Source organism: Clytia hemisphaerica, unplaced genomic scaffold (genome assembly GCF_902728285.1).
Source record: "Clytia hemisphaerica strain Z4C2 unplaced genomic scaffold, Clytia hemisphaerica genome assembly, whole genome shotgun sequence".
Lineage (NCBI taxonomy): Eukaryota > Metazoa > Cnidaria > Hydrozoa > Leptothecata > Clytiidae > Clytia > Clytia hemisphaerica.
This window is the reverse complement of record NW_027104090.1, coordinates 398,857-417,941: the sequence shown is the minus strand read 5'-3', so window position 1 is coordinate 417,941 and position 19,085 is coordinate 398,857. Positions and strand designations below refer to the sequence as shown.

Sequence of the window (19,085 nt, the reverse complement as noted above, 5' to 3'; positions counted from 1 at the left end):
TGAATAATAATATACAACTTGCTAAATTGACACTAAAGTGGGAAGGATGGAAAACTTAAATTTAAACTTCCTATTTTCAACCGTTAATTGAATTGCAGTCCATTTTTTGTGAGTAGCTTAAAATGTGATGTAAAGACATATTATAGCTTGTGCTTCAGTAAAGATAAAACTGATTGTTCAATAGTTTAAATTTTGATTACTGGTATCTTTTTTCACTTAGTCAGAGATACATTAATTTTAATAATAAGAAGAATAATAAGCTAAAATTTTAAACTAAACATATGTGAGTCTGGTATCCAGGCTAGACAAAACGAAGAGTGGCTTTCTTTTAATTTGGATTGGGGTGAGCATTGTTGCAGCTGTGGTTTCTGTCACATGTATTCTCATCTTTTTGAGGACCAGGACACAAAAAGGTTTTTTTTTGTTAAACTTTTCCGTGAAAAACATCCTATTTCTAAACCAATCAAAATAAAGTTAGTCTTTAAAATGTCTGAAAATATGGTTTTATCTCGTTTCGAGTGGGTAGGAATCATAGAGCGTAAACGTTGCTAATATGACTTTGATTACACTAAAACCTCGATTAGCGATTACCTCACCAAAAGCCAGGATTTGTACCTCCGTTTCTTAGTGACTGCCTAGAATAAAAGCCGTGAAAACGAAACGTCACGGGTTTTTTTTCTACGCAGTCACGTCTATGTATAGGCTACTAATCAATCAATTACAATGTCTTTGTTTAGATCAATTCTGTATCGGTCGGGCTGCTGGTGATTACTCAAGAACATTGAAGGATCTGGTGAACTCACCAAACATTGCTTGTTTCAACGGATATCTACGTTGCTCTGGTGCTCCATTGAATACCCTAGAAGTCAGGACATGTCCTTCTGGATCTATCTGGTCACCATCTTCAACTTCTAGCAATACTGGAGCTTGTATCACCAGACCAAATACTTTGGATGCAAGATGTCCAGGTAAAACACCATTTTTTTCGTTTTAACCCTTCAAACCCAAATGATATGTATATACGTTCAAAACTAGCCAATGTACCGAGTCCAATATACCGAGCCCAATAACCTACACATACCGAGTCTTTTCGAAATAGTATAAAAAATACCTTTCTAAAGCTGGGTGTCCACTGGAAAAAATAATTCATCGCGAATCTATTTGTCGCAAAAAATAGACCAGTAAAACTCGAACTCAACATTTTTTTAGCATTAGGGTTGGTAGAGCTTCTACAATTTGACAAAACTTTGATGCAACTTCTTCTGCCATTATGGAATAAAACTTTCGCTATGCATAAGCAACTACCATTTTATGTTCAGATTCAATTAGGCCAATTTGTTTGCCGGGGTGTACAAAGAAGAAGTGCAGAGACATGAATTACCTACTTAACACGTTTAATTTTCTTTTACTTTCAGTCTGTGCTGGAATCTTTAGTGGTTCTGTTCCTTTCTCAACACTATTAACAACATACGACTGTCGATCATATTACTCGTGTAACAATGAAGCTCACTCGCTTGTAAACTGTCCACAAGACACCACAACTTTTGGTTCTAATGATCCACGACCCACATATTATAACCCTAATACTAAACTTTGTGAGCGTATTCCAGTAGCCACTTGTAGTCCAGGTTCGTACTCATAATCAGTTGACTCTGTAAAAATATCATTCAAAGTTATCCTGTCTCAGACCGATTTGTTCTGGTTTAAGGGAAGCTTTTGAGTCAAAATAAATCAGTAAGACTCTGGGAAGACTCTGCAAACTTTGAAGAATCTCGGTCACTTTAGTAAAAACAGTGTTCAAGGTTTGCCGTTTCAGTCAAAGTTTGCCGTTTTAGACGAATTTTTATGTTAGCAAAATATAAAAAGTAAAGATCAGATACAACATTTTTGTGTAAATTTCAAGTTCCGTGACATGAGATTTTGCCTTAACCACTATAGTACGATAAAAGAGGGAATTTCCGAAAATACCTACTTTTTAATGAAAACTAAGATCTTGTTCCTTCAAAAATGACGATATATAAACTATAGACATGACATTAATTGGTTATTTACTTATTTATTTACAGTTCAAGGTTATTGGAGTTCATGGACTTACGCAGCTAGTTCTAGTTGTTCTGTTGACAACAATTTCCAATGTTCAGAAACACAAACAAGACTTTGTAACAGTCCTTCACCAGTCCCATCAAATGATCCCAATCGTCAATGCCCTGGTCTTCCTACTCAACGAGTTCCATGTCGAGCTGGAGCATCAGGTTGTGGAGGTAAAACTGATTATTTAGTTTTATCAAATCTCGTTGTTATCTAACCGAATCGCTTTTAACTTTTAGTTTTAAAGTAAATACACGCTTTTTTTATAAGAATAACTTCTATAAGAATATCAGGGTGAGATTTTAGAGTTAGAACAATAGGCCTATTGTTTAGAACAATAGAAAAATAAGAATAATGCTCACCCTCAGCCAAAGTACACTATTCTTATAAAAAAGGGTATAATTACATTATACAGTAGAATCTCATTTATTCGAACTTCTTTTATTCGAATCTTTCTATAATTTGAACTTTTTCTATTCCCCGTCAAGGTGAAAACATTTTCTATAATTCGAATCTCTCTGTAATTCGAATAGATAAGATTCACCGCTCGAGTTCGAATTAGTGTGAGTTAACTGTGCTTTGACCGGAAACGATTCTGCTCTTCGATGAAATTTAAGGATTTTCTTAGACTTCATTAATTTCATGGATAACGCTATAATGATGGCATCTAAACGATATTCGTGAAGTTTAATAGCCGTCAAACTTTTACTTCACGACTTTTTATATTACGATCTCTTTCAAATGTTTTAAGCCTGAATTATTTCAAGCTTCGGCGTTTTTATGGAACTTTGTTTGCGAACGGGGCCCATTTTTAAGCTAGATTCTTTCATGTTCTCGGGATTTTTACATATAGTTTTATAGAAATCGAATTTAGTGAAACTTTTTGGACAGTTGACACCTAAAATTGCCAAAATTGATTTTCTTCATAAGCAAGAACAAAAAAAAATCATTTGAAAAAATGTTTTTTTTTTTTTTCAGATGCTTTCTGTCAAAGCAGAATAGCAGGTAACTACTCAAAGACATTGGAGTTATCCACACCCACCAACTTAGGCTGTTACAAAGAATATATTACTTGTTCTGGACCACCATCCAATACGAAGACGTACGAAAAATGTATTTTGAACGATCAAATTTACTTCCCTGAAAAAGGACGATGTTTCCGTGACGACCCTGACCCAAACTGCCCGAGTAAGTATTCGGTACATTGCCTGAAAATAATAAATGGTCTCAGAGACTTGATCCGATATATGGACTTTTCATCCATATTTATTAAAAATCCATTGAATATATAACTTTTCGTCTCTTTTACTAACACCTTTATTTTCATTCATTTGGAGCCATTTTAACGGAACTGAATCCATGCAGATCCATGTGTAACAGAAGTGGCATATTATGATATTGAATAATAAGCAGATATTCAATAATAAGCAGATATTCAATAGATTGGTTATTGAGATTTATTAACCCGAGGTGATGTAATATATACATCATCAAGGGTTAATAAATCTAATAACCAACGAAAACCTATTGAATATATGTTTTATTATATACCTAGAGGCAAAAACAAAGCATTAATTATGTCAATAGTCGAATGTTTCACATAAAACACTCCCATAATCGAACGTTCGAATGTTTTTCTTTTTTAATGATTTTCTTAATTACTTTGAGTCATAAAGAGTTGTTAATTATTCATCAATGGCTATTTTTGCCTACAGGTATATAATGATGTATATTATTATATTAGAATAATCCATTGATTCTTTTTTTACCATAGACGTTGGATGTGCTGGCAAAGCTGATGGTGACCATCCATTCTCAAATGACTTGCATGATTGCCGACAATTTTATACTTGTCTTAACGAACAACCAACTTTAAATACTTGCCCTACTGATGCTCAAAACCGGTCTTCATACTATGATGGTTTTTTCGAAAAGAAATGTGTTAACCTTCCACAAGATCTGGTGCGAAGAACTTGCAACTACAGTATGTATACAAAAATACTATAAGTGAACATAAAAAACACAGTAGTGTGTACGACGTTTCGACGGTTATCTTTATCAAGTCCTTGATAAGTCCTTGAACTTGATAAAAACACACTACTGTGTTTTTTATGTTCACTTATACAATACTATAGTATAGTATAGTACTATAGACAGCTATAGAGTCAATATTTAACGTAAATAGCCCAGTAATCTAGGACATTCAGATCATTGACTTCAAAGCCCCGATGGGGCTAGACCTGAAACTCCTGGATGGGAAATAAAGTTACTTATTTCCCATTCAAAAAGCGTGACCCGCGTGGTTTTAACATAAACGTCAGATTGAAAGTAGTACACCTACCTATCGCAGAATTCCGGTTAAATAATGAAGGTTAAAAACAAAGAAAAGGCTATATTCAATATTCATTGATTTAACTGCACCCACAATATAACACAAAAAAAAGAAAGATAAGAACCAGTCAGTCGGGAACACTATATGGAAAAGGCAACTATTGTCTTAACGGGAAATAGTTCCCGAACGGGAAGGTGGAAAACTTCCCGAAATGGCTAGACTTTCCAAATTGGAAAGTTTACCAGTTTCCCGATCGGGAAAGTGGCCTCTGAGCACTCCGGAAATGCCTGTGAAAAGTTAAAAACTTGTCCCTCTTGTAAAGGAGGAAAAATAAATAATATTTACCAGTTAGTTAAGAAATCCACCGGGTAATCGCTTATTAATTCTATTTTTCCCATTCCCAATTAAAACCTTCCCTATTTAGAAACTTTTTCTCGATCGGGAAACAAAAATCTGCTTTGTTTACAAAAATTCTATTGATGAAAAGTTCTTGACAAAAACGGGAAACAGAAACGTGATAAAATTTTCAATCTGGAAATAGTTTCCTTTTCGGGTTATTTTCACCTTCCCGTTCGGGAAGAAAACTTTGCCTTTTTCATGTAGTGGTACCGACTGTCAATACAATGTGAAAAAGCTTGTGAATTATGCGTAAGTAAGCAAACGATTTCACTCTTATTTAAAAAAAAAACCTTTAAATGCGATTGACTTCAAATTTGGTCTAAATCATAATAATGGGATGGACAGAACTTAGGCTTGGCTACTTACTTACGTTTATCATATTTAATAAGAACAATTTAATAAGAACATCAGCCTCAGATTAAGGCCCTCAGAATAATAACTCTATTGTTTGGAACAATAGAAATTTAAGAACAATCTCAGACTCTCTCAGAAAATATAGTGGTTCTTATTGTATTCCTCGGGTTCCACATGGACCCGTAGCTCAATGGTAGAGCAAATGCCTGCGAATGGCATGGTTGTGGGTTCGAGGCTCGTTGGTTTTGCAATGGTTCTGGTGGCTGGTCAGAAAACAACATGAGAGCGAGGTATTCAGTTCATTGATTTTCTTTATAATTTTCATTTATTTTTCTCGTTTAGTTCAAGGGTGGTGGTCTACCTGGGCTCCTGCTCAAACTTGTTCACGAAACGGAGCTAACCAATGTGTCAGATCACGAACTCGATCATGCAACAATCCCTCGCCAAAGAACGATCCTTTCCCTTGTGGTTATTCTGTAGCTAACTTGAGAGATGAGTCTGACACTATTGCTTGTCTGGAAAGCGAATGTGCCCGTAAGTATGAGTGCGTCATCCGACGGTGGCTATTCTGAACAATTTTTTTTGTTTGTTTTAATTGGAGCAGACAACTATTTAAATCTTAAGACCGAGAAGTTTTTCAACATGTTTTTGTTTCCAAGACTATAAGTATGAAATACTCAATGGGCTTTTCCAGAAATAGTCCGTGTCCCCTGTTGAGGATATTGGATATCCATGGGGTAAGCATCTTTATAAGAGAGGATATCCAGGAGGTTCAGCATATTTTTAGGAATGGATATCTTGGGGGTCTTTACTAATAAGGTAGGATATCCGCCAGGGGGTTTGATACTTCGAAAAATCAATATACTCAACAGTGGGGGTAAAAAATTTTTTCTGGAAAAGCCCAATGCGTCACACTTGCTAATTGTTCAATCTTTTTTATTGTGATCTTCAATATTTCAGAATCAGAATAGTCGATAACGCATGTTCACTCCCGGGAGTATGAAAATGTGTGGGGCTCGTATTTTTAACTTTTTTACAAAATTTCACTGAAATCCAAAATTGTTGTACATTCGAAGTCAAGCGAATTCATAATGGATCAACACCTTGAAATATTTCTTGCTTCTGTTTCTTTATAAGAGCCATGTCAAGGAATCACATGTCCAGCATCATCGACTTGTGTCAATGTTGGAGTAAGCTACCAATGTCAATGTAACGCTGGCTATCAACTCATTAGTGGAAACCAATTAACCGTCGTCTCTGTCCAGGGTAAGTTTGATGTGGTTATTTTGGTGTCGTCTTCTAGTAATTTGGAAGTTTCTCTTACAATATTCAGTGTCAAAAATTCTTCCAGTTCACACGATGGATTTGTCCATCTCAGTGAAGTATATGAAGGAGGCTTGTCTGTTCGCATAATTGACCAAAGTTTAAAAGAATATATGCCAATTTATTGGGGGGGGGTCAAGGGGTACTGAGTATCGAAATACCGGAATACCGGACACAATGAACTCCAAATACCGTCACCGAAAATTTTTACATTTCATTTGGACCTATTTCGTGAGGAAAGGTATTTCAACTGCAAAAAATTGTTGATGAAATAAGGAGTAAGGGATACCTGGGATACCTTGTTAAAAACTTCCTGTTGAAAAGTTCATTTTCAACTGTTATTAGCTTAGTTTATCAGACGAACGATCTAATTTCCAAGTGCAAATAGCATAGAAGAAGTGAAGTTTGATTACGACAAAGTGCAACCATGGTTTGTGCCGACCGAAGAAAAAAATTTCGATTTTAAACACTTTCTTATTTGGCTAAACGCACTATGTTTTAGAATGTTTTTACTATTGTAACTAAGTCCCTCAAAGGCTCTTATTATGGATAATTCTCTAGTTCCGCTTTTGAGAATTAGGCAGTACCTATCCCATCACCTTCCTTTGAGAAAAGGGCAATAGTATGGCTACTTGACCAAGATTGGGGAGGCAAATTAAAAAAAATTGTGGCTAAAAGTGTGTTTTTTGATGTGAAATTAGGGAGAGGGACTCCAGATTGGTTTAGTCCGTCCATTCGCCTTTGGATCAAATTCTACTCCAATAAACAAAAAAGACATTTGTAAGTGCTTGAGAGAAGGTAGCACTTTTTTTGTAAAAAGTCATTATTTAAAGGATGGAAGTATAGTATGGACTATAACCACAAACAAGCTACCACTAGACTGATTAGAGGTGGAACTGTTTCTGACCCATGTCACCACGCTACTGTTTGGGAGCTAAAGTGGTATATACATACTGTGTCAAAACTGATCGTTTTAGATAACATGAGTGCAGTTTTCTAAAATTTAAGAAAGTTTAGCGCCGCAGGCGATTTTTAGAAATCTCTTTATGAAGAAAACAGTTCAGAAAGATTTCAAAGTTACCAAAATACCGTACTTTTTTTTATTAAAATACCGAAATACCAGATAGAAAAAAGGCCGATACCGTGTCACCGTAAATCTCTAAACCCCCTCCCTTTATTGTTTAAAATCCATTTTCTGACTCAGACGAAGAATTTTCCTTTGACCACAAAGTTTATCGAAATCCGTTATGGTTGTTTTGTTGTAATTTTCTAAAAATGCGAATGTTCTCTTAAGATGTTCTCAAATTTGTTGACTTTAAAGCCTCATTTTGGGAACTTTGTTTTTAGAAAAAAAAAACTTATATTTTATCTTCTATTACAGATATTAACGAATGTGCCAATTCTCCATACCCATGTCTGTCAACACAACGTTGTACTAACATACAGGGATCATATCAATGCTTGTCTGGTAAGTTGAATTAGCTCAAGCTGGGCTGTACCACCCTGGACACATATGACTTTTTATCTTTTGAAAATCTCTTGATATTTGTCAATCTATTTTGGTGAGAGTGATACCTTATCGGCCAAAACTTAGTCCGCCCTTAGTGACTAAATTTTTACGAGTGACTAAAATTAGGACCGACTAATAAATAAGGCCGACTAAAATTAAGGTCGACTAAGTTTTGGCCGATAAAGTACTGTGTTTTTGACACTACTATCTTTTTTGGGCTGTAAAATAACATTGCATCGATTTATAAATAACATGATTAAAGTTGAAGTAGTAACTATGCGCTCCATGGCAACAATCAACTAGCTAGCCTTCATTCTCTCATCTTTGTGGGAAAAAAAACGCCAAGAGAGTACAGTTTCATCATTCTTTACGCGCTTTTTTTTATAAGAATGGTGTAAATCCATTTTATCATGGACATTCTTAACTTTTTTGGGAAAATCATCTTAAAATATTCTTACAGCGTTCTTAGATTAGGATCCTAATTCAGACTAGATTTCACATTTAGTACATACGTCTCAAGCATAAAATAGTATTTTTGTGAAAGGAGTGAGCCTTACTTGGGGGTAATTGACAATTTATGAAAATCATGGACATTCTTATAAAGTGTATTCTTATAAAAAAAGAGCGTGTAGGTCCCATTTCGTTTCGATTGTATTTTTCGCAGATTTTTGAATTTATTTTCCAGCGTCTGAACCAGAAGAATTCGAAGAATCTTGTCTAATTTGTTGTTTTAAAGTCCATTTCCTTCTGCAAGTCCATTTCTTTGACCACTGTTATAAAGGCTGGGCTCCACTTTCACTTTGCCTGAAGAAAAGATTACGTCATAAAAAAGTTCCGCGCGAACAAAAAAAAAGTTGAGGGAAGTTCTACTTTTTTCATCATCCGTTACGTCAATTTTGACCAATGGAATTGCTTCATTTTTCAACCTTACAAAAACGTCAAAAAGTTTTCGCTCATATTGCGCGAAAGTGGAGACCGGCCTTAAGTTATAATTCACGTACAGCGCGTACAGAAAGTAGAACATGATTGATTACCCCTTTCATCTTCTTCTTTTAAAGCTGTATGCACTGCCAACCCAAATACTTGCAACGATGCTAACGCTCAATGTATTTCAACTAGCCAAGGATCAGGATACACGTGTAATTGTAATACGAACCTTTTCACTCAATCAAATGGCAATCAAAATAATGCTGTCTGTACTGGTAAGTAAACACCCAAATAACGTACATTCATAAGGCCCATATAACGCTAAATTGACGTTCATGAAAGAACGCCCAGTATCTCTGTATCCTCTCTTAGTTATCTCGTTCGTTCGTTGTTCGTTCTTTTCGTTCGTTCGTTCGTTCGTTTCGTTCGTTCGTTCGTTCGTTCGTCGTTCGTTCGTTCGTTCGTTCGTTCGTTCGTTCGTTCGTTCGTTCGTTCGTTCGTTCGTTCGTTCGTTCGTTCGTTCGTTCGTTCATCTAGTCTTCTAGACATTCGTTCATTTATCTAGTCTTCTAGACATTCGTTCATTCATCTAGTCTTCTAGACATTCGTTCATTCCTCTAGTCTTCTAGACATTCGTTCATTCAACTATTCTTCTAGACATCAATGAATGCTTACTTCCTGTAAACCTTTATTGTGGATCAAGTCAAGTTTGCTTAAACTCAATTGGTGGTTTTACATGTCAAGCAGGTAACACATATTTATTTTCTCAGTCAAACTCTTAAGGGAAATATTTTGTCGAGAAATAATGCTGCTGAATTTTGTCCAAATTTTTGTTTTGATTGTTAGGCCGGTGAAGTATTAAATGAAATAGTTGGCGGTATTTCATCGGTTGCTACCGCCCTCTATTTTGCTAAATGTAATTTTCTGATCTCTCAGAAATGAGAGAGAGGTGAGGTCTAGATCTATTGCTGTTCGGTATAGAAATCAGAGATATGATTTAGCGTAGTGAACATCATGTTTATAGAAATCTAATCTTTATAGAATTCAAAAACATACTGGGAACAAATCGGGTTAATAAATCTCAATAACCAACTTTTACCTATTGAATATCTGCTTATCATACATATAACACAAGTCAATTAATTTTTGCGACCCCCGTCCTTTTCACGCGATTTCTTTCATTTTCCTATTGGTTTAGCCTTTTTTTGTGATTTTAAGGGCTAATTTTGCGAAATTTAATCCACTCAAGGCAGTTCTTATAACGTATTATAATCTACTTTTTATTCTATAGAACAATGCAACTCAGAACGATGTGGACTTAACAAACTTTGTACCAATATAAACGTTCAACCAGGGTATGCATGTTCTTGTGCTCCAGGTTTTGTTACTTCACTCCAGAACTCCAACAACTGTGTCTGTAAGTAGACGTTTCTCTTTCTCTTTAAAAAAGTTCTTAGTCTCTCTTATTCAATTTTCAAGGAGAATTGGTTTTCGTCGAATAAGGGAGCGTAGTGAATAGTAGAGTTGATAGTTTCTCGTTTGTCAGTGACTTCATATTCCTCAGCTCGCAACCCAAAATTTGCCATTTTCAAGGAGGTTTCAACAATTCTTTTAATTATAATCATATTATAATTTCCTTTTGATCATTTGCAATACATTGGTTTGAAAATCAGTTTCCTTATTCTTTTTATAAGCTCATCCAAATCTTGAAAATTATATAGCCTTTCGCATGAAGATGATATTATATTATTTTTTTAACTCGTATCTTTTCTAACAGTACCATGTGACAACAACCCATGTCAAGCCAATTCTGCATGTACCAATAACGGAAACTCGTTCACCTGTACCTGTAACTCTGGATTCAAATTGGTTAACAATGTCTGTGTCGGTAAGTCTCTTCTTCATAATGAGAACAAGTAAAATTATTACTGTTCTCAACTTACCACTGTTGCCAAAAGTAACGGACAATGGGATTTGGTCGATGCTTGCAAGGACATTTCAAACTCACCAGACGCCTCAGGAGCTTTGGTTAAAGAAACTAAACTTCCACTTGATTTCGGTGTTGGTGTTGATCCTTGCCAAAAGTGGTTGTTATGTAAAGACGGAGATCTTTTAAAGAAAGAAGAAGTCATCCCAGAAGCTGGTGATTGTTCAACCAATGAACAAGGTAGATCCTGGTTTTTCGTTTCAAGCATTTTTTCAACAACTCCAACACCATAGCACTTACTCTCGGGTACCTAATAGCCAGGGGGTGCTAATTAATTTTTCGAAAATTTTCCACCCAGGACATTTTTATTCCAACCCCCCGCTTATTGATTTTTGGGAAATTCTTTTTGAAAGTTCTCTTTTTTGCCCTAATTCTGCTAACTTAGCCTCCTTTTCGAAAATTTTCCACCAAGGACATTTATATTCCAACCCCCCCCCCCCGAGATTTTTCCCAAACCCCCCGCTTATTCCAAACCCCCCCCCCACCCATCCGGCTATTAGGTACCCGAGAGTAATTTCTCACCTGCGGATAGTGGATAGGGCATCTGTGATAAAGGGTTTTTTTAATTTCTCAATATAATTTGTATTATGATTTGCTGTTAAAAATTAAATCAACTCTCCGAACGGGTCAATAAATGAATCACGATAAATGCTTCCTCTTTGATTGTCAAAAATATCAACAATAATTCCTGTATATCATCAACATGAAAAATTTGATTGGCTAAAAACGCGTACATAAATGCTGTATTTCATATTGTACCTTACAAATACAAGACCACGTTCAAAAAGCGGTCTGGTAAGCGAGAGATCGTTTTTTGTACACTTTTGTGATTAGAAATGTTTCCTTTTTGCTTGCAATACATAAAAATTATCAAAAGGAGCTTTTATTTTTTTAATGACCACATTCGATTCTTCTTTCGGATATTTTGATGTTGATTTCATCAAAATAGAGCAGAAGTAAAAAAAAATTGAAGAGAGAAAGAAAAACAAAACAAAGAAAAAGAGACACGAATGGTGAGAGAAAATGTAGAAAAGTTTGTTAATATTTTTCAAGTTGATGATAAACCAGTTACCACACTTTTAGTCGTACAATATAGGATATATTTTTCTCGTTCAGAGTTTTCTATATACTTTAATCGTAGAAATTTTAGCAAGACTAATTTTAGCGTTTTAGCGAGTTTTCCCTATTTTCGCTAAAATAAATCTCGCTAAAACACGCCGAAACGACAGATCGCTAAAATTTATCCGCACGAAATTTCTGGTTTTATTGCCTTGATACATTTTTATCAATAGGAAGGGTTTCAGTGCAAAGAAATGCTAGAAAACGAATTCAGTCAATAATGTAATACAAGTATTCGCTAAAATTTATCCACGCGAAATTTTTTGAAATCATGATTTGCTAAAATAAATCCAAAAAAATCTAGATTTTCCTGACTCGCTAATATACGCTAAAATTAGTCTCGCTAAAATTGCTACGATTAAAGTATGACGAAAAATCTGAACTCGAAAAATATATATCCCCATATTGTGCTCGGTACCGTGTGATAACTATTATTTATGATCTTGAAATTCAGCAGTTGACAATAAATTGCATACATACATTTTTTTTTCAGGATACGACCGTGACCAACGTATCTGTGATGAATTGAACAACAAGTGTCCAATCAAAAATTAAATTGACCAAGTATGATGTCATCAAGAATCAAGTTGTCTGGTAATCATTATCTTACCGTACCTATTGATTTGATGATATCAAACATTTATTATTTTTCGTTTTCATTTTTATTTGATTTAAATCCTTTTGTTGTATTTTTTTATTTCACTTTTATTCTTTTACTCTTTAGTTGTATTTATTTTCTAGTTTTCATTTTATTTTTAATTTTGCTTTTGTTTACATTTAAAAACTTTCATTTCATTTCACTTAATTTTATTTTGGTTACGATTATTTTCATTTTCTTAACTTTTTGTTTTCTTTAAAAAATTCTTTTACGTTATTTTGGTTGCGATTTTTTTCATTTTCTTAAAACTTTTTGTTTTCTTTAAAAAAATATTTAAGTTAACCCATGCCTAACCCCATTTATAAAAAAAATTGAATGAAATTTCCTTGTTAAGTGCCTTAAAGGCATTTTGATGAAGCACTAAGTCAATCAAAATTGACTTGAGCTGAAAGAGGAAAGTGATAATGACAATCAAATTCATTCAGCTGACACAAATCGTCGAGAAAACGTCTTTTTAACGCCCTTGTGACATCAGATGAACATTAAAACGACGTACTGTACCAGCTGGGTGTCATAGATAGTCATAGTCTTCACGATAGAATTCAGTCATTTAACTTTTGCCCAAAAAAAACTGTAAATCCAATATTCCTAAGCTGGCACACGACGCCAAAGCGACTACATTCATACCATCCATATAACGTCGGCTTGACGTTGAAAATGTTGTGTGTTTGTTGAAGCAGGAGTATTGGATATCAAAATGTTATTGTAATAAGCACAGAATCAGTTGGTAGCAGTGAAAATGATTGCCATCGTAGTTATTCATAACTGCCAATGAATTTCAAGTACAGTAAAAATATACGAAAAAATGCATTATTATCCTTGATATTTTCAAAATAAGATTTAACAGCACCTGCTCTCCCCTAATATGTTGGAATAGCTAAAAAAGCTAACAACTTTCAAATTCAATACAGTAATCAAGTGTCTTTATAAAGTCTGTATTTTTGAGAATATCAATGGTAAGTCACACACAAAATTTAACGAGATATTATTTATGAAGTTTGTATATAGTTGAAAGAGTAGTTTGATTGAGTTGCTGAAACACACCATTTTAACGTCATCCGACGTTGAATGGACGCTAGATGGATGTTGAAATGACGCTATTTGCCAATTGGGAATGATACAAAGTTGGAATGATATTGGACATTAATATACTTGGCGGGGTGTTCATGAACATATACATATACATAATATTCAAAATATTTCTCATAAATTTTCTTTTATACACAATAAATAATGATGAAAAAAGATTTTCTCATGAAATCTTCAAAATAATTGTTCTTTTAATTCTGATTGGTATTAAGTGATTCAAAAATTTCAACTGTTGTATTGTAGTGTGTGTTGTAGTGCCAGTTGAGTTGCTTTTTTCGATGTTGAAATCAATGCGTAAAGCTTATGTATCCATCTTTCAACCTTGAAAATGTTTTTGTTTTTCAACATTCTACTATTTTTATCGACTGAAGACCTCTAGGGTCCAGGACCTTTAAAGATACATACATATATCTTTATTCTGGAAGTGTTAAAGAGTCTAAGATAGCTAGTAAGCTCTGTTGTCAAAACAGATAACATCAGAGTCATGTTGGGAGTTGGGTTCTAGGTTGTCCAATAAGCATATACAAAACTGTGGAGAACATTTCTACCACAACAATATTGTATACCTCAACTTAGGCACGAGACCCGTAAAATTCATATACCAACTCCTTATCTTGTCCATTTTATTGGAGTTCAATAGCGCCCAAGTTTTAGCGTCACATCAGCAAATATTGCACTTTTTTTATCAATATGACGGTTTTCTTTAGTTTTGTTGTAACACTTCTAAAACAAAATTAGGGACCTGGGTTCTAACAAGATTTTGTTCTAAGGTGTAAATGTCACATGCTTCACTCTCGGTATTAAGTCCACAAAGTTTATACCATCATACCATTGTCACAAAATTAGAGAGCTCGGTTCTAGGATGCCAAACGAATCTATGCGTCACAGCAAACATCACATACTTCACCCTCGGCACCAGGTCTACAAAATTTATACCAGCACATCATTGTCATGCCGCCAATGATGCCAAAACAACCCCAGAAAATCATCCCAATTGAAAAGAAGGTGTTCGCCATATCTCCAATTTCAACTTGCATCACTGAAATAGGAGATAAGACATTTTAATTGGGAAAATTCTTCTCCCAGGACTTTCTTTATAATTATATTAAATCCCCGAGATAATCATTTTTTGTGGAAAAAAAATAAAGTTCCTATTTTGTTTTCTTCATTATCTTCCATATCAGAATCTTCCCCGCAATGAAACGATTTGATCAATTTGTGAGTAAAGATTCTTTTGCACGTGTTAGTCAGAAAAATTGACTTTACAGTGTATGACCCCTAAAATGTAGGTTGATTCTAAAAAATTTCTAGAGATCCTTCCTAGTAAAAAACATATCACCGAACTTTCTGTAGTGTTCGAAACTTCAGTACTAGTATCTCTATTATCTTTCCCAAAAGTTGTTTTACAAAAGCTATGTGAGTTGTGAGATGTAAGAATCCATTTGCACGTGTTAGTAAAGAAAAATTGATTTTAGATAATAAACGGTCGGGTATTTATAATTTTAGGTGATACAGGTGTGTAAATGACGGATTTAAAAAAGATTTGCTTTCAAAATATTCTCTTTGGGTAGAATAAAACTCTTTTAGTTTAGACCATGTTCACTCGGAAACTAAATGAAGCCAATCTATTGGTTAGAATTGACGTAAAACTTAAATTTAACCAATGGAATGTCTTCATTTCGTCTCGGAGTGGAACGGAACCAGAGCGTGTTAACGTAACATAAATTCTGGTAATTCGCGATGTACACCCTTGCAATGTGATTTGACATTACGTCACATTTACAATAGACCTTATTGGAGTTTTTGATTTTTCCAAAACAGCGATGCATTGTGGGATTGTTTTGGAGATATTACAATAGAATTCCCTCGAGGAATTCCTAAGAGATTTTAATTGTAATACTCCCGAAACAATGCTTTTTTAGAAAAAAAAACAAAAACTCTTATAAGATCTATAGCTTAATAATACCTGGAGGTGCAAATTGTAGCAGTCGATTTTTAGTGACTCCCATGATAGGTCCAAAGGTCATCACCATAGCAATAAGACCACCAGGGAAAACGACCAGAATCCTTAGCGGTATACAAGGAAAACAAAACGGATTACCAAGCCAAACGTAAAGTGGCATCATTCCTAATAAAAATTAAAAATAAAAATTTAGTTCAGGCCATTCTCTTTAGACAAGCTCGCCTCGTATTTAGTGGGACCTTTTCATAAAAAAATTGTAACATGGATGCAAACCCGGGAATAGCGCAGTTGCCATAATTTATTATTCAAAGTCTGATTAGTAAACGACTAAATTTGGATTCAAACTAAAGATTTATGCGCACCAGAATTTGGTGAGTCTAAATAGAGAGTTATTAAGTAATTTAAAAGGCGAATGTGAGTTTTCGATACGGATAAGGAAGTGGTCAGAAAGGATTCATTAGGGTGGGGTAAAGGATATTTTCAAAAATTCCAAAATAACTTTGCAACCCATTGATATCCTCAAGCAAATTTCAAGCCAACCCCCCTCCTCCCCCGCCTAACCAGTTAAAATACTTTTGACATGAGTTTTCTTGGGACACCTCCTCTAAGGGTTAGAAAAAATTCATGACCCCCCCCCTTAGAATCGTCCACCCATTTCCTAGTAGTGCGTGCCTCTTTCGACAACTACTCTACGGACGTGTGAGGAAGCACCGCATACTTTCCTTCCTGGATTGTCACTTACCCTTGATCATTCTCTTTAATTGCTGAGCATTAAGCAGAAAACACCAAATTTTTGGAATTTTTGGTATTACCCGACCATGGATTGAACCTATGACCTGGCTCATCTTCACACTGCAGAATTCGCTTGGCACAAAATACGAACGTTTAAACAACGTTGTGTCAATTCTTATTCTTACCTTTATATAATGCAATAAAAGCCAGACCCACCAGAGATAGTGTTAAAATCATTTTACTGACTCTCATATTCTCTTCTTGAGTTAAAGGACCTTCCCAGATCTGTGATAGCAACTCCATACTCAAACATCCAGCTGGGATATCAAAAACAATTGTTTCCAAAATCAAGAAAAAGCAATGAATCTTAAGCACATTTTGAAAATAAGCGTTTCCTGTTTCTTTTAATAAGGCGGGTTCTTTAACACGGAACCCTTGTATAATGTTAGGTATTAATAATACAGCATGAACCAAAAATATAACTATGGCAACAATGCAGAAGATGAGTAACATATGACGAAATAATTCAATATTTTTCCATTGAGCTTCATTATCTTTATCAATTTCGGACAATGTGCAATTTTTAAATGATGTATTTCCGGACAGCATATCACAAGCTGACGTATCATTCAAAAGGGAGACGTTTGTTAATCGCGTAACGTTCATATAAGTAGGTGACGTAATATCAATGACGTAAGGTGGGATTAGTGCCCATACTCCAAAATGGTTACCAATACACATGATTTGTAGTATCATCCATATGATAAATTCAATCAAGGGTGGATATTTGTCATGAATTTCGCCAGAGATACACATTGTAATATTTTCTTGCTATAATAATTTTTTCTATTGTTTGAACTAATATTGATTACTCTTAGGTTCCAAATAAACGGGGGGGTTCGAATAAACGTGGGGGGGGGTTCGAAAACTTTTGAATTTTTAATAAACGGGGGGGGCTAATTGCCGGGGGGGGGGGTTCGTTGGAAATTGTGCTTCTGAATTGTAGTTGCGAAAACCCCCAAAAAAGGTAAATATAGGCTAAAATCAGGCTATTTAGAACAAATTAAGGGGTCTTCTCTTTGACAGCTGAAAATATTCTTGGAAATTTATAAACGGGGGGTCCTAATAAGGTCCAAGGTGTTGGAAAATTTTCGAAAAATTAACAAGCAGTGGGGGCCGTTTATTTGGAACCTAAAAGTACGTTTTTCTGCTGTAAATTAAAAGTTTACGCTTTTTTATAAGAAACCAGAGTTGGTTTTCTTCTTCTTCATTTTCCAACTTAATTTTCATTTTTTATTTTATTTTTCTTAACAATATTCCATATCTGGAATATCTTTTAAAGTATAAAACTCTCATAATTCTATCGATAGCGATAGTCTTTTTTGTGTCCACTGCAAATACTATTTAGACAGACTTTAGATTTGATATCGAGTTTTGGCCTTGCCAAAATTACAAACAATATTTATACTTCATACTAGAACCCTCACACCAAAACTCACTTCTATTTTATCAAAAGTCAGACCATTTCTACTCAGTTCTCAGTTCGAGTCTTTAGTCGTCTTCCTTTGCTGGTCAAAACTTTCATTCTTATGGTTTTTATAATTCTATAGAAAAAACGAGAAAAACATCAAAAATATTTTGGACACATCAAGCAAATGGTTTTTATTATGCTTTTCACAGCGTCAATATTTTGTATTTTTCTCATAAAAGCCCACCCTTAGAAAACACATTGATTCCAAGAAGTTATATTTATTTTTTTCTCAATTTTCTCAAACAAAATACCACTCAAAATTTTATCTAATTTAGAAGCATTCAAAATACCTAAAATAGTTTCTAGCCTCAAAGGATTAAAAAGTTAATTTTTCTTCGTTAATTTTAATATTCACTTTCAAAAAATTTTGAATTATTTTTTCTCAAAAATTAATAAAGTTGTACACTTGATAGGGGGGGGGTTTCACTTTTACGGTATGACGGTATTGGGCCTTTTTAGCCCCGGTAAATCGGTATTACGAGAAAAAAACGACGGGATTACGGTATTTCATTTTCTACCGGTATCGGTAAATTGCCTGTTTTTTTTGTCGGTATTTCGATATTTTTATCAATAAAAAACGGTATTTCGGTATAAAACTATTTACCTTTTAGTTTCTTCATGAGTTTCATGCAGAAAATTTTTTAAGTCTATTCCGCTATTTTAACCAGTAAAATTTTTTTGCTCGCTTCGCTCGCACAATCTTGGATGTCCTATTGAGTTATTGTCATGGTGAGGTTATTCAAAATAAGCAAAACTTTACGATATCTAAACAAATATTTTCGTTATTTTTCTGCGGGCGCATTTTTTAATGACATTTTTTGTGATGCAAATACTGCATCCAACGAATGAGTCTAGATAAAATTTTCTCCGTCAGCACTAAATGATATGGTCGTCTCTCCGTATTCACTGATACTGATACTGCAGTAACTTAGAGACAGTAAAGGCGATATTTACTCCTTCAATAATTAGTAAAACATCTTGCGCAGCATCGAACGATTAAAAAATAATTCACATCATGATGCACATGATGCGTTTTCAGTCAATCTAGGCATTCTAAATTTTAAATTTTTTCT

At 34.6% G+C, this 19,085-nt stretch overlaps 2 protein-coding genes and 2 long non-coding RNA genes across 4 annotated transcripts in view; 3 read left to right on the top strand and 1 right to left on the bottom strand.

Moving 5' to 3' along the window:
- LOC136812706 (SCO-spondin-like) overlaps window positions 1-6,586 on the top strand; it is a 37,361-nt gene extending 30,775 nt beyond the window's left edge. Inside the window, exons 19-26 of the mRNA XM_067069231.1 lie at window positions 738-968; window positions 1,416-1,628; window positions 2,067-2,261; window positions 3,067-3,276; window positions 3,863-4,072; window positions 5,516-5,707; window positions 6,311-6,439; window positions 6,525-6,586. Of these exons, the coding sequence (XP_066925332.1) occupies window positions 738-968; window positions 1,416-1,628; window positions 2,067-2,261; window positions 3,067-3,276; window positions 3,863-4,072; window positions 5,516-5,707; window positions 6,311-6,439; window positions 6,525-6,586 (1,442 nt within the window). The remainder of the gene's footprint in view (window positions 1-737; window positions 969-1,415; window positions 1,629-2,066; window positions 2,262-3,066; window positions 3,277-3,862; window positions 4,073-5,515; window positions 5,708-6,310; window positions 6,440-6,524) is intronic.
- Window positions 6,587-7,876: 1,290 nt separating this feature from the next.
- Window positions 7,877-10,815, top strand: LOC136812757 (uncharacterized). Its single transcript, XR_010847392.1, has 5 exons — window positions 7,877-7,964; window positions 9,065-9,208; window positions 9,591-9,680; window positions 10,225-10,350; window positions 10,711-10,815. It is a non-coding gene; the product is annotated as an uncharacterized lncRNA (long non-coding RNA).
- Window positions 10,816-10,876: 61 nt separating this feature from the next.
- On the top strand, window positions 10,877-13,957 carry LOC136812756 (uncharacterized). Its single transcript, XR_010847391.1, has 2 exons — window positions 10,877-11,100; window positions 12,533-13,957. It is a non-coding gene; the product is annotated as an uncharacterized lncRNA (long non-coding RNA).
- Window positions 13,936-17,339, bottom strand: LOC136812755 (uncharacterized). Its single transcript, XM_067069281.1, has 3 exons — window positions 16,667-17,339; window positions 15,753-15,914; window positions 13,936-14,825 (listed from the first exon to the last, which is right to left on the bottom strand). The coding sequence occupies exons 1-3, from the start codon at window positions 17,295-17,297 to the stop codon at window positions 14,662-14,664; spliced, it is 957 nt and encodes a 318-aa protein (XP_066925382.1). The 5' UTR covers window positions 17,298-17,339; the 3' UTR covers window positions 13,936-14,661.
- Window positions 17,340-19,085: the final 1,746 nt, after the last annotated feature.